The 13,386-nt window shown below is 51.7% G+C and overlaps 3 protein-coding genes across 12 annotated transcripts in view; 1 reads left to right on the forward strand and 2 right to left on the reverse strand.

The window, feature by feature from the left end:
- The window catches only part of RNF4 (ring finger protein 4), a 30,994-nt gene extending 24,891 nt beyond the window's left edge, over positions 1-6,103 (reverse strand). For 3 of the 7 annotated variants that reach the window (XM_007089448.3, XM_042985113.1, XM_042985118.1), the window contains exon 1: positions 6,016-6,103. The gene's annotated coding sequence lies outside the window, so the exon portion shown is untranslated. Of the gene's footprint in view, positions 1-3,696; positions 3,797-4,949; positions 5,112-5,132; positions 5,238-5,326; positions 5,410-6,015 lie in introns of those variants that run through there. The other 4 variants (XM_042985116.1, XM_042985115.1, XM_042985114.1 and 1 more) reach the window with 4 other exon arrangements.
- LOC122238144 (basic proline-rich protein-like) lies at positions 5,574-7,806 on the forward strand. 3 transcript variants are annotated; one of them, XM_042985120.1, is made up of 2 exons: positions 5,574-6,219; positions 7,223-7,806. In XM_042985120.1, exons 1-2 carry the CDS (start codon positions 5,574-5,576, stop codon positions 7,333-7,335), a joined length of 759 nt encoding a protein of 252 aa, XP_042841054.1. In that variant the 3' UTR covers positions 7,336-7,806. The 3 variants fall into 3 exon arrangements, 1 of the variants encoding a protein (XP_042841054.1); XR_006217116.1 differs by lacking the exon at positions 5,574-6,219 and adding an exon at positions 6,336-6,889; XR_006217115.1 differs by lacking the exon at positions 5,574-6,219 and adding an exon at positions 6,336-6,817.
- A 2,878-nt stretch (positions 7,807-10,684) lies between these two features.
- The window catches only part of CFAP99 (cilia and flagella associated protein 99), a 40,885-nt gene continuing 38,183 nt past the window's right edge, over positions 10,685-13,386 (reverse strand). The window contains exons 15-16 of one of the 2 annotated variants that reach the window (XM_042985121.1): positions 11,810-11,972; positions 10,685-11,664 (exon numbers count right to left, since the gene is read on the reverse strand). In XM_042985121.1, coding sequence (XP_042841055.1) covers positions 11,548-11,664; positions 11,810-11,972 — 280 coding nt within the window. In that variant the 3' untranslated portion in view covers positions 10,685-11,547. Of the gene's footprint in view, positions 11,665-11,809; positions 11,973-13,089; positions 13,325-13,386 lie in introns of those variants that run through there. The other variant, XM_042985122.1, reaches the window with a different exon arrangement.

A 13,386-nucleotide genomic window follows, 5' to 3' on the forward strand; every position in this document is an offset into this window, starting at 1 on the left:
CAGATGCAAAAATCCAAAATTAAGAGTGAACGTCAGTTTTTTGAAAATCTATGAAGAAACATCAATAAAGAGATTATTGAGCTTTAAAAATAAAATCCAGACACAGGCTCCAACATGGACGAACAATGAAGGCATGCTCAGTAAAAGAAGACACAAAAGGGCAAATAATGTATAATTCCCCTTCTATGAGGCCCTGAGAGCCATCAAATTCAGCAACAGAGAATAAGTAGAATGGTGATTGCCAGGGAAGGGAGGAGGGGGAACAGGAAGTTACTATTTAATGAACACACGAGTTTCTCTCTGGAAAGAGGAGAAAGTTCTGCAGACAGATGGCAGTTGATGGTTGCACAACAGTGTGATGTACTTAATGCCAATGAACACCTGAAAGTGGTTCAAATAATTCACATTATAAAAGGTATATTTTACCACAACAAAAAAAAAATTAAAGATAAACTTTACATAATACTCTTTTTCTAGACCCTTTGACAGGGTTTAGTCAGTCACTCAGAGGCACTCTGCAGTGGACACAGCCCCAGAAACATCTGTAAGGAATCTGCCTCTAGCAGGACCCTGCGCCTCTCCCATCCAGGCCTGGGACCTCCAGGACACGCCTAGGACCCAAACACAGCCAGTGTAGACCGTGGCTCCTCCTCTTCTCCAACAAGCTGTTCCTACAAATTTTTCTATAGCTTTACCTGCAGGATTTTGAACAATTCCCCCCAAACACTAGGTTGACCTTTCTGTTGATGAAACCCCTGGGCATGGGGACACCTTCATTCCCCGATAGCCATGGCTGATGAGGTTGCTACCAGTGATTGGTCAGGAAGATATTCACAACTGGGAAGATATTAAAAGATACCACATGCAACCAACTCCTTTGTAGAAGGGTTACTACTCTGGGACGGCAAAGAAGAGAAGCTAAGTGGCTTCTCCACTGATGACCCCTAACCCAATTTTCTTTCAGGCCATGGTGGCCTGGTGATGCAGATAAAGGCAATTCCTGGAGGCCATGAGCAAGGGTTCATAACAAAGGAAACCCAAGGGGCCCCTGGGTGGCTCAGTTAAGAGTCCATTTCTTCATTTCAGCTCAGGTCATGAGATCAAGCCCTACATCGGGCCCTGCATGGACAGTACAGTGGATGGAGCCTGGTTGGGATTCTCTCTCTCTCTCTCTCTCTCTCTCTCTCTCTCTCTCTGTCTCTGTCTCTCTCTGTCCCTCCCCTGCTCACACACATGCTCTCTCTAAATAAATAAATAAATAAATAAATAAATAAGCTTTAAAAAAACAACAACAAAAAGAAACCTAAGGATCTATGGATCTATCCTTCCCGAGGTCGAAAAGATACCAGAGGCCGGTGGAGCGTATCAACCTCAGGTGCTGAGGCCATCAACAACTTCCCATTCTTCCCCAGGATCAGGGTCACTGTGGCCATGAAACTCACGGAGGCAGGCATGCTAGGCCTGTGTGGATGGTGCCTGAACACAGAGCCTGCCAGAAAAAGCCAGCTAGAAGGCTTAGATGCTTCTACTGAATCCTGAACTAATATCCAGTCGAGAAGAGGGTGTGTGAGGAACGAATCTAGTAGTAAAAAAAGGGCTAAGGTACAGGTCCTGAAGGGGGGCGGGGGTATCATCAGAAGCTTACAAATTTGATTCTTTGGCTTATACCTATAGCAGGGAGCAGAGGAGCAGTGCCCACTGAGGGAACTCCTTTACTGCATACGCGGGCTGGTCTCAAATAGCACTGCCCCCCTCCTCCGCGAGCTCCTCAGCACAAGTCCTTCCCTTCCACTCAAGGCAGATGCAGCTGTGGGTTGGCTAATGAATGGATGCACGCTGTCACCAAAGAGCTAGCCAAACTCAATCCTCGAGAGACACTAATGTTGGTAGTGGGATCCCATAAACCTGGGTTTATGAGCAGAGGAAGCCCTAATCCAGACCCTCCTCAACTCTCCTTCAACACTCTCCCTAGGAAGTAAAATAGGAAGTCAATAGTCCTTGGCCTCCAGGACAAATGTGGCACCTGGGATGCTTCATAAAGAACAGCAAAGCACCCAACTAATAGATCCAATGCTCTAATAGAGATGGAAAAGGGGTCGGGGAAAGTTAAAAGGCTTCACATGGTAGCTTAAAAAACCAAACACCCAAAAAACTACCAGGCTCCAAACGATCCAAGAAGACTGCAAATACTCCCAATCACATCCATCACCTTCACAGAGCCAACCTCCCTTCCCCAACTCACCACTAACCTTTGTGGCCTCATCTGAAGTTACAGACGTGTGTATTTCTAAAATATACCACACAATACAAAAAACTACACAGCTTATGGGGGGAAAATGAAATTAAGGGTACAACTAAAAAAACTTTGTCAATGTCACATGCACACAAAAGTTAAGAACCTAACAAAAACGGTAGCACAGCTGTACACGTTAAATGGGAAATGCACATATACAGCTATGGTACTTTACAAGGTTTGCAGTGAGTTACCGGGAAGTAGGGCGAAATTTTTTAAACGTGAGATGTGCAAGGGCGTGGCTCATAACACAGTCACTGAGAAAGATGTTTGAGGAGAGTGTACTATCTTCGGGCTGCGTGACTTGGTTCAGCTCAGTGCAATTTTCTGTGTTCATCTAGTATCTCTCACAGGTGAAATTATGCACATCAACTGGAATCCCGTAACGTTCAGACTGGTCCCTGAGATTTCAATCCTGTTGGTTGGAACTAATCACGCTTCCAAACAAGTGTTCAAAGCACAAGTGGCTGTACTTGGCTCTGGTACCCAGGCTGTCGGTCACCTGCTGCAGGCTCTTCCGTACAGCAGGACCATAATATGATCCATGCTCGTGGTCCTGATCTAACCGCTGCTTCTCCTGCACTCGACATGCTCAGTCTGATTCCAAGTCCAATACTTACTGTCCCCTTCTCTTACCATAAACACGCTGATGAAATAAACCGTGACTTTCTTCCACTGAAATAAACTATCAAGCTCACTACATGCCTGAGAGAGAATCCCTTTGAGGTGAAAAGAGGCTGAATTTCTGAGATGGCGGAAATGGAGTCTTACACTGCAAGTCAAAATGTATCAGACGCAGGGGCGTCTAAGTGGCTCAGTAGACTAAGTGTCTGACTTCGGCTCAGGTTATGGTTTCGTGGTTTATGGGTTCCAGCCCCATGTTAGCTCTGTGCTGACAGCTCAGAGCCTGGAGCCTGGAGCCTGCTTTAGATTCTGTGTCTCCCTCTCTCTGCCCCTGCTCACACTCTCTCTCAACCATAAATAAACATTAAAAAAAAATTTTTTTTAAATATAGGCACCATCGGGAAACAAAGACTCAAAAACACACCACCATCATGGGAAAAAAGGAAAGAACATCTCTACAAACATAATGGCTAGAAAAGGATCTCAGGTTCATGGGTTCGAGCCTCATGTTGGGTGTACAAATCACTAAAAAAATAAAACAAACATAATTAAAAAAAATACTCCAGGGAAACCTCAGGCTCACAATTTCTCTTTTACGCAAGGAAGCTACTGATAATACTTATTTTGAAACACTTTTAGGCTTTACCTATCCTGCGTGGTACAGTATGAATAACAAACCTAACAGTTCTCATTTATGCCAAAACCTTTCCAAAGGAAATTCTGTAGTAGCATTCTCCCACCTAACCTCACGTGTTTTCTCATCACACTTGAAGTCTGACCTTGGGATGCAGCAGTATCTGTGCTCCGGGCCTTCCTTCTCAGAGAGGAAACCTTAAAATGCTTTGCTCTACAATTCCCAAAGCCCTGCTGAGAAACAAGCTGTTTAGGAAAGACAAGTTAGAAGAACATACATGTGAATTGTATCTTGATAATAAACAGGAGTCAGCCCCATTATATCTACAGAAGCAACCTCATCCTTCAAAGAGTCCTAATCTGAGGACAGTAAAAGATGGGGGTAAATCATTTCAAAATTAGACACTGACAACATATGCACAAAGAACTCACAAAGTCATTTTTACACAGCATAGAAACCAATCACCTTGTGTATGTATTTGCACTGAGTAGCACCTCAAATCTCTTCCAGAAATTGGTGGGAGTATAAACTACTGGTATAAGTTAGAACTTATATGAACTTTGCAACAGCTTTTTAAGTAAAGAGCCAGTGAAGGATCTGCCACAACTGGCAATCCTGGGCACCAAGCTTGGTTCCCAGTCCCTACCCTGGTCCAAGCAAGCTACCCTTCTCTCCTCCTGGCTGGTCCAGAGGCCAGTAGTCTCACCCCCCTTTCTAAGCCATCCTTCTCACAGCACAGTGGTTTCTCTAAAATGCAAATATAACCATATTACTTCCCTGCTTAGGACTTAATTTAGTAATTTTTCCCACTTGCTCTTAACATAAATTCTGAATTCCTTAACTTGGGGCACACCAAAAACCTTTTGCGAGCCGGTTCCTGCTTCTATCTCCAGTCCCGTCTCTTGTACAATCTGTATTTCCACCTCAGAGAATTCCTCTCATTCCCTCAAGGGGCTGTACCCCCGAGCAGAAAGCCTGGCACACAGAAGACCTCAAAGGTGTGCTCAGAATTTTAAAGTACGCGTTCTCAAACGGGGTGAAAAAACTCACTCTTTTCATGTAAAGCATAAGATATACATACAGTACATAAAAAGACGTATGCTTTATAAAAAGCATTAACATTTCGTGGAGATCAATTAGGAAAACAATATATAAAAGGGGGGAGTTCACTGTAAAAAAAGATTGATAAACACCGCATTAAAGTAAGATTTTTAAATCTGATTTGGAAACTCAAGTTCAGGCAATGCAAAAACCAGCAACACATCTTTCTACTTGAATGTTCCCATTTCACCTCAAGCTCGTAGATAAAACTGAACCCAGTATGCCTCCCTACCCATTAAAAAAACACACCCCCCAAAAACCAAAACGATTCCCTTCGGCGTCTCTGTCCGTCATTACCGTGGTCCCCAAACTCCTAGTCACTGAACTCAAAGGCCAGTCCTGCAGCCAGGAAAACGAGGTTCCAGACTAGCCCTGCCGTCGACTGGTTCGCCGACTGTACGACCTTGGGCAGACCGCCTCAGCCTCCCCAACACTTCGGCAGCCGAAGCAGAGCGCAGGGCTGCAGAGCTGAGACCCTACCTCGGGCTGCGGGAACTTGAAGCAGAACGAAGGCACGACTGTGAATGTAGATGGGGACGGACTAGAATAAGACAAAAGCCAAAACCTCCCCCAAACGACTACTGCGGTAAAGTCCAGGCTTCTCCCCGGACGGGTCAAAGGGTGGAAAGCGGAGTACAGGGAGTAAGTACTGCGTTTCGGGTCTCAAGCCTCACCGCGACCCGGATTCCTCTCCAGGCCCCCGGGCCACCAGCGCGCCGGGGATGCGGGCGGGGGTGCAGGCGCCCGAGGGGCGGGGCCGGCCGCGGGCTTCAGCACACGAGCGGTCCCCAGCGACCGGAAGCCGAGGACCCACGGAGCTCAGGCCCAGGTGGGCGCTCCCAAGACCAGCCCCCGCCGCCCCCAGCCCCACGAGGCCCAGCAGGCTCCGCCACGCGGCCCGGGAGGACTGGCAGGCCCACGATGGCGGGGCGGCGGCGCGAGCACACAAAGGAGGCGGCGTCAGCGGGGAACAAAAAGCTGGCCGGGGCCTCCCCTGAACGGCCCTTGCCGCCCTGTCCGCCTCCCCGAGTGACCTTGGGCGCGTCCGCCCCCCACCCCAGCCTCGGTTTCTCCAGCTGCGCTACAACTAAACGCTGGGACCGCAGCCCGCCGGGGCGGCGGAGGCCCTCAGCGAGGCGTTCGTACGTCCGTCGCCTGCGCCGCGCCGGGCTCACGCAGCCACGCGGACAGCTGGGCGGGCTCGCGGGCTCGGGGGAGGCCCGGCCGGGCGTCCGGCCCGAGGGGGGTTGGCTGCGCTCCGGAGGGCCGCCGCGCCGAGGCCTCTGCAGGCCGCGAAGCCGCCCGAACCCCACACCCGCCCGGCTCTGGCCGGCCCCCCCCCTCTCCGTGAAGCCAGGCTTACCTGGAGCCGGTCTGGCCCGGCAGCAGCCAACGCCGACGCAGTCCGGCGAAGAAGCACCTCCGGAAACCACGGAGGAGCAACCCTCCAGCAAGACGCCGCCGCCTCAGCAGCGATCCACTTCCGCTCCGGAGGCCTCGGCTCCACCCCCGGTGCGTTCCCATTGGCCGCCGCTCCTCGTACTCCCGTGGTCTACCGGTGCAGGAGGTATGTTTTCAATTCTATTGGATAAGAAAACCATCTATTACCGCTTTGAAAAGCGCTTCTTTCCGGCTCCGCCCGCGCTCGCGACTCAAGCTCCCGCCTTCCCGCGAGAGAGGCGATCTGCGCCCCCTCGGTGCGCAAGGCCTCTCGGGAGTTGTGGTTTGCAGAGCGGCGGCCGGTTCCGGGCCCTCTGATACGGGGCGGATGCGGCCGGCGGACGGAGCGGAGCTGGGCGTTATTCCAGGCCAGCCGGCCCGCGGCCCGCATACCGGGCCCACTCCCACCCCGCTTCGGGCCTCAGTTCTCTCTCCTGTGAACGCTCCCGAGCTCTCTGCTATTGGCCAAAACCCGGGCCTGAATCTGCAGGAACTCCAGGGCCCTCGCGACCCGACGTGCCAGGTCGTGGGCCAGCGTCTGGTCCCAGTGTTCCCGGACTGTTTACTAGGCTGGCAGTGGAAACTGGAAGGAAGCACAGCCTGGCCCCTTTGCGGGAACCCGGAGGAGGCACTCAACCAGGACGTCTGGGAGGGCCCCCTGGAGGAAGCGACCTCGGAGCTGGGAACTGAAAGGACTAGAAGGAAGGAGAGAGTTCTCAGAAGAGGTAGCCTGGGTGGGGAGAGAGAGGCTGGCATGTCCAGGAGACTGAAGGCTACCCTTTGTGCGAGGAGCAGAGGTGGGGAGTCGGGGGGGGGGGGGCGGGGGGAGGCAAGAGTCAGACTGTGGAGGACCCAGATGCCAGGTTGAGTCTGGATTATCCCGAGGGCAATGGGTGCGAGGAAAGGAAGGACTGCACCCCCAGAGGAGCACCCTGGCCCACAAAGGGGCCAGGGCCCAGGCAAAGGGCTGGAGCTCCCCCTGGGGCGTCTGGTGCAACTCGGGGGGTTAAGAATACAGGCTCTGGACCCTTCCTGCCGAGTCTGAGTTTGAATGCTCCGTTGTTTTAAGCGCGTTTCAGTCCCCTCACCTGTTATACGGGAATAGTCACTGTACAGTATCTGCCTCACAGGAAGAAGGTGGACGGTTGAAGGGCTCCACACAGACCAGCACAGGTGCATGCCAGGCCCTGGGAGGTGCTGCAGATCAGAACCCGGAGTGAAAAGCCGGTGGTGGATTCCTTGACTTCAGCTTCCAGAACTGCACTTGGACATGGATTTGGCAATAGAAAGCCTAGCTTGTCCCTCCTATTCTGAGAGTACCCAGATCAGGTCATGGCCATCACGTGTGGTCCCTGGACACCCTCAGGCAATGAGGATGTCACTCCAAATGCCTGGGATGGACAGTTTAGTAGGAGGGGATCTTCTCCCCGGAAGATTGAGTCATGTATGGAAATTAAGCAGATCAAAGCCAGAGCGTTAATGGTTTTGTGTTGAGTTTACAAACAGTCTCTGTTGTTTGACACTCATGTAATTGTAAAGGAATTTGGTATGGTAGGGTATCCAATAAGTCTGATTCTGTGTGAAACATGTTGAGTTTGAAACATACTGATTTTGATAGTGATTCTAAGTTGGAAGGCACAAGACTTTAGTTTGTGATCATAATTGGGATACTAAAGGAAATTTACAAATTTAAGATAAATGAGACCTTAATGTATCTTTAGGAATTTTTATACTTCTTTAATGTTTTTACTATTTATTTTTGAGAGCACCCACACGAGTGGGGGAGGGGCAGTGAGAGAGGGGGGACAGAGGATCCAAAGCAGTGTCTGTACTGTCTGCACGAAGGCTGATGTGGGGCTCCAACAACGAACCGTGAGATCATGACCTGAGCTGAAGTTGGACGCTTAACCAACTGAGCCACCCAGGCGCCCCAGAATTTTTAAATACTTGATAAGGCAGACAACGGAAATGCTAAAAAAAGTTTAGATTCTGCATGTTAAAATGTAATTTAAAATGTTAAAGGAGTGGAACCAACCATACACAGCTAATCAAAATGATAGTTATAGATTTATAGATAAGATTAGTAACTTGAATTTCACAGCCTAAAGAATAGCTAGGGTTTTCTATTTGTAACTTTAATACATCAGGTAGTGTGATGCTGGGAGCATCTGGCTGGCTCGGTTGTAGAACATGTGACTCTTGATCTCAGGGCGATGAGTTTGAACCCCACACTGTGGAGCCTACTTAAAAAAATAAAAAAAGTTGGGGTGCTTGGCTGACTCAGTTGGTTAAACATCTTGACTCTTTAAATTTTTATTATGTTTTACTTTAGAGAGAAAGAGAGTGCAATTGGGGAAGAGGGGCAGAGGGAGAGAGCAAGAATCTTAAGCAGGCTTTCAGTGTGGAGCCTGATATAGAGCTTGATCCCACTACCCTGGGATCATGACCCAAGCCAAAATCAAGTTAGACACTCAACCGACTGAACCATCAAGAGTCTGACTCTTGATCTCAGTTCAGGTCTTGATCTCAGGGTCATCAGTTCAAGCCCTGCGTTTGGCTGCATGCTGGGTGTAGAGCCTACCTAAAAAAAAAATCAAAATAAAATTTGAAGTTAGTGAAAAATAAACGATGTGATATTGAAAAACAAAGTTACAACAAATATCACTTTTCATGCTCAGGAGCTGCCTTCAAGTTCTCTGCAAACATCACTTGGCACTGAACTTGTGGTGTGGACATCCCTGGCTCCCTCACAGATAATGCCTGTGGCCCTGAATATTTCTAGCTTAGAGAAGAGACTGGGACCTTATTGTTTCCAAGTGCCACACAGCTAAATGTAGATTCCTGGGCATCAGACCAGCCAAATCCCCGTGGATGAGGTCTGAGAATCTGCTCGTTAACTATCTCAAAAGAACCCCAGCCCAAGTGAGTTTCAGGTACTGTCAGTGAGGGTCTTCTGGCTGTACTTATGCAGAAATTACACTGAAGCAGGATGTGAATTCTCTGGGTGGTCCAGAGAGTGCTTTCTCGGCATCAGCTGGACCTGATCTCTCCTGGCTGGTCCTCTTTCCAGGGGCAGTTTGGTTCTCTCTCAAAAGGGCTCACGCAGGTAGGGGAGGCCTCGGTAAACGAAGGCCATCAGCTCTGGAGGGTCGGCCAGACAGCTGTTGTTTCTGAACAAACCTCAAAGCTCAGTGCTTTGAACAAATAGGCATTTATTGTTGCCAAGGAAGCTACAAGTTAGTGGGGGCAGGGGGAGTGTTCCGGTTCTGGCTGGCCTCACATGTCGGGTTCTGCTGGTTTGCTGGTTTGCAGGACGGGTGGGGAGGGCTTCCGCTGGGACAAGTGGCTGTCCTCATATAGTGTCTCATCCCAGCAGGCCACCCCGGACATGCTCACATTGGGGCTGGAGACATTTTGCCATTAATCCACGACACGAGGCCTGCCCTCAGGCTACAAACTCGGGATGGCCCAAGGCCTGTTCCCACCTGGGTTTGTATGGGGCAGGAGTCCCATGTACTCTCAAAGCAGCTCTGAGCTGCTGCCTGGTCCAAGAGGGCAGGTAAGGACCTTGGTGTGGACTGCCAACCAGCATCGCTGCCAACAGCACCACAAATGTGTCGGGCTAGCACCTCTTCCCTCTGCTCCAGGAGCCGATCTGAGAGGTGTGAAGGGCTATCCTCCCCGCCTGCCACGGTGCCTGCTCTGGGCACCCATACGGACCTCCCGCCACCCTGGGATCTGGGTTGGCAGAGCATGTTCGATTCAGGCCAGTGAACTGGAGCAGATGTTCGCACAAGGCTTCAAGGACAGAGAACCCTCCTGAGCTGGCCACCAGGGAGAGATGACCCTTCTTCCTCTGGATGTCGTGACGTTGGAGCCACTCCCAGCCTGGAGACAGAACTCCTGCGTCAGGCACATCCTGAAGGCCACCCCACCTGTGGACTGCCAGATGAGACCTAAGAATTAATTCATCCTTTGAAACTCTCGGAGCTCCTGAGGGACTCTCTGGACACGTCGTAGAAATGGGTTTGAATAACACATCACACAGGATAGGAGAAATGTCGTGTTTATCTCTTTAAATGAAATTTATTCTGCCCCTCAGCTTTTTAAAAAAAATTTTTTTTTAATCTTTATTTATTTTTGAGAGAGAGACAGAGTGTGAGCAGGGGAGGAGCAGAGAGGAAGACACAGAAGCCAAAGCAGGCTCCAGGCCCCGAGCTGTCAGCACAGAGCCCGACCCGGGGCTCGAGCTCACCAACAGTGAGATTGTGACCTGAGCTGAAGTCGAACGCTCAACCGGCTGAGCCACCCAGGCGGCCCCACCCCTCAGCTTTTTTGACAGGGAGGTGGGAAATTTCTCTTTACCAACATGGGAAAGAAAGTCCTGGGGTTCTGATAGTTCAGAATATTCAGGGAGAACTCTGGTGTCTGTTCTTGTCACTTCAATGTGCCCATCCTCCTGGTCTGAATGTGTGCTGGGGTCCGGGAGGATGTCAGGTTTGAGGAGATCTCTCTCTTGGACATCTATCTACCTGGCTGTTTCCAGCCCCTCCCTGACCCCCTCCCCCCTCCCCCTCCCCCCCATTCTCTGTCCTTCCTGGGAGCTTCAGCACATTGTGCTTTTTTCATGATTCTGCATTTCACCAGCAGGCTGTCACTCGGCCAGCCTGTCCTCAAGGCCATGCCCTCTCCAGTCTGGCACTGGATCCAGAGGAACCAAGAGAATGGATGTGTCCTGGTGTGGGCGGATGTCAGTGGCTCTAATCACGTCCCCTTGGTGATGCTGGAGAAGGCTGGGTGGTGCTCTAAAGTCACACAGACTTAGCTGTGGGTCAAGGCTTTTGGGGCTGGTTACTTGACCTCTTCGAGCACTGCTGGCCTCATCAGCAGAATGGGAGGTAGGGGACAGTTCCTGCATCCCCGTGGGTCCCCTCCCCCCAGGGCGGCAATCAGGTTTGCTTGAGACAAATTATGACACAGGCCATTTCCCAGTGGCTCAAGCATTCCAGCCACTTCTCCAACCAAATGCACACGTGCAACCACACAAGTTAAACCACCGGACTCCAGGCAGAGTGGGAATTCCAAGTTTTCACGTGCAGAGGTGGCTCTGGGAGCTCCACAAAGGGGAGGGGCTTGCCCTGGGAGCTAGGGAAGGGCTAGAATCTAAGGCAAGGGTGGTCAGATTTAGCACAGAAAATACAGGACACCCAGATAAATTTGAATTGCAGATAAAGAACGGATACTTTGAGAGTTTGTCTTACGCAATAACTGGGCGTCTTGCATTTTATCTGGCAACCCAGATCTGGGGCAAGTGGACTCCGGGGCAGATTAGGGCGCGGAGCAGGAAGAAGGAGTGGAGGGGGCGCGCGGCGCAGGAAGAGGAGGCGCACACCGCCGGCCGCACGCTTTATTCGGGCGGGATTCGCGGGGCTCCTGGGGGCGCGCCCTCCCGGGCTCAGGCGGCCTCCAGGCGGCGCGCGTGCCCGCAGACCGAGCCGCTCCGCTGCAGCGCCCGCAGCCGGCGCTCCCGGCTCTGCTCCAGCTCCAGCCAGTGCTGCGCCTCCAGCTGCGCCTGCGGGCGGGCGCCCAGGGCTGTCTGCGCGGGCCGGGGCCGCGGCCCACCGATCCCCCCCCCCACCCCCGCCCGCGCGTCGCCAAGCCGCTCCCCCACCCGGGACGCCGCGCCCCCGGCCTCCCCGCCCGCTCCCGGGACTCACCCGTGGCTTGCGATGCGCGGCCCGCGGCGCCGGTACCCGCAGCAGGGCCGCCTGCCTGCGGCGCTCGGCCGCCTTCTCCTCGACCTTGCGCTGCAGCTCGAGCACGCGCTCGTCCTGGGAGTGCGCCGCCGGGGCCGCGGACCGAGCTTTCCTCTCCTCCCACCTGGGCGGTGGACAGGGCGGGCTTAGGAGGGGCCCCGACCACAGGTCAATGGGGGTGTTTTACGTGCAGGGGGGAGAGGCTCTCCAAGGAGCTCTGGGGTGACGTCCCCCCAGCGCCTCTACCTTCTTGCCCTTTGTACTTGACGTTTCAAAAATGTATCTCACGTATATTGGCTACGTAGGTATTTGGAGCAAAAAAAGTGAAAACCCTCTTTTATCTTGTGCCTCCTCGCCACTCTCTTGCCTAGAGGTAGCCGCTAATATCTTTGCAAATCTCTATCATGCTAGGCCATTCTTCCTTCCAAAATGAGACCTCATTATACAGATTGTTCCCCGTTGGCTTTGGTTTAGGGGCACTTCACAGCATCAGGGCATGTGGAGGTGCTGTTCCCTCAGCCACCATCCCTGCTTGGCTGGCTCCAGTCAGACTGTGCACTAAAATGGTCCTGGTGGATTCGTGCCAGGAGGTCTGGCTACACGCAGAGAGCTCCAGGAGCTTTGTTAGTGGGTTTGGCCCCTTGGAGGCTCCCCAACGCCAACCAGACTGTGTGTGTGGTCTATCAGGCTGAGTCTAGCAGCTGGAAGTGGTGAGACGTCCCCGGGCACATGCCACCTGAGGGACCTGCTGAGTGGCCAGCCAGCTGTAGCTGGGCAGCCCCTACCCTACAGCTGTCACAGGACCTCCTCAAATTGTAACCAGAGCAGCAGTCACTCAGGATCGATAGTGATGGATTTTTTTTTTTTTTTAATTTTAAGAGAAAGAGAGTGCTTGAGCCATGGAGAGGGGCAGAGGGAGAGAGAGAGGGAGAGAGAAAGAGAGAGAGAGAGAGAGAGAGAGAGAGAGAGAGAGAGAATCCCAAACAGGCTGCATGCTCAGCCTAGAACCTGACACAGGGCTCGATCCCAACCCCCAAGGATCACAACACGAACCAAAATCAAGTCAGACACTCAACTGAGTGAGCCACCCAGGCACTCCAATAGTGATGAGTTTTGTGACCGTCGACTGTATCGACTCTTGAGTTTAGCTCTGGTCAATGATCTCACAGTTTGTGAGTCCGAGCCCCACGTCAGGCGCTGCTTGGGATTCTCTCTCCCCTCTCTGCCTCCACCTCACTCGCACGCGTGCATGCGCGTGCTCTCTCTCTCAAAATAAACTTTTAAAAAATTTTAAAAAGTTACAGTGAACAGTCTTGGGATGCTAGAGAAACATGAATACGGACAGGATATTGAGATGATGTTAATTTTCTAGTTGTGTCAGTATGCTGTGGTTATGCAGGACGTTTTTTTCAGAAGATGCACACCGGAGTGTTTAGGAGTGAAGTGTCTGAATCCTGCAGCTCCTTCCAGATGGTTCTGCAGGGACAGAGTAAGTAGCTAGCTAGATGGAACACACGGCAAAGGTCATGCTCATGAGC

This window comes from Panthera tigris, chromosome B1, assembly GCF_018350195.1.
Source record: "Panthera tigris isolate Pti1 chromosome B1, P.tigris_Pti1_mat1.1, whole genome shotgun sequence".
NCBI classification, from domain to species: domain Eukaryota; kingdom Metazoa; phylum Chordata; class Mammalia; order Carnivora; family Felidae; genus Panthera; species Panthera tigris.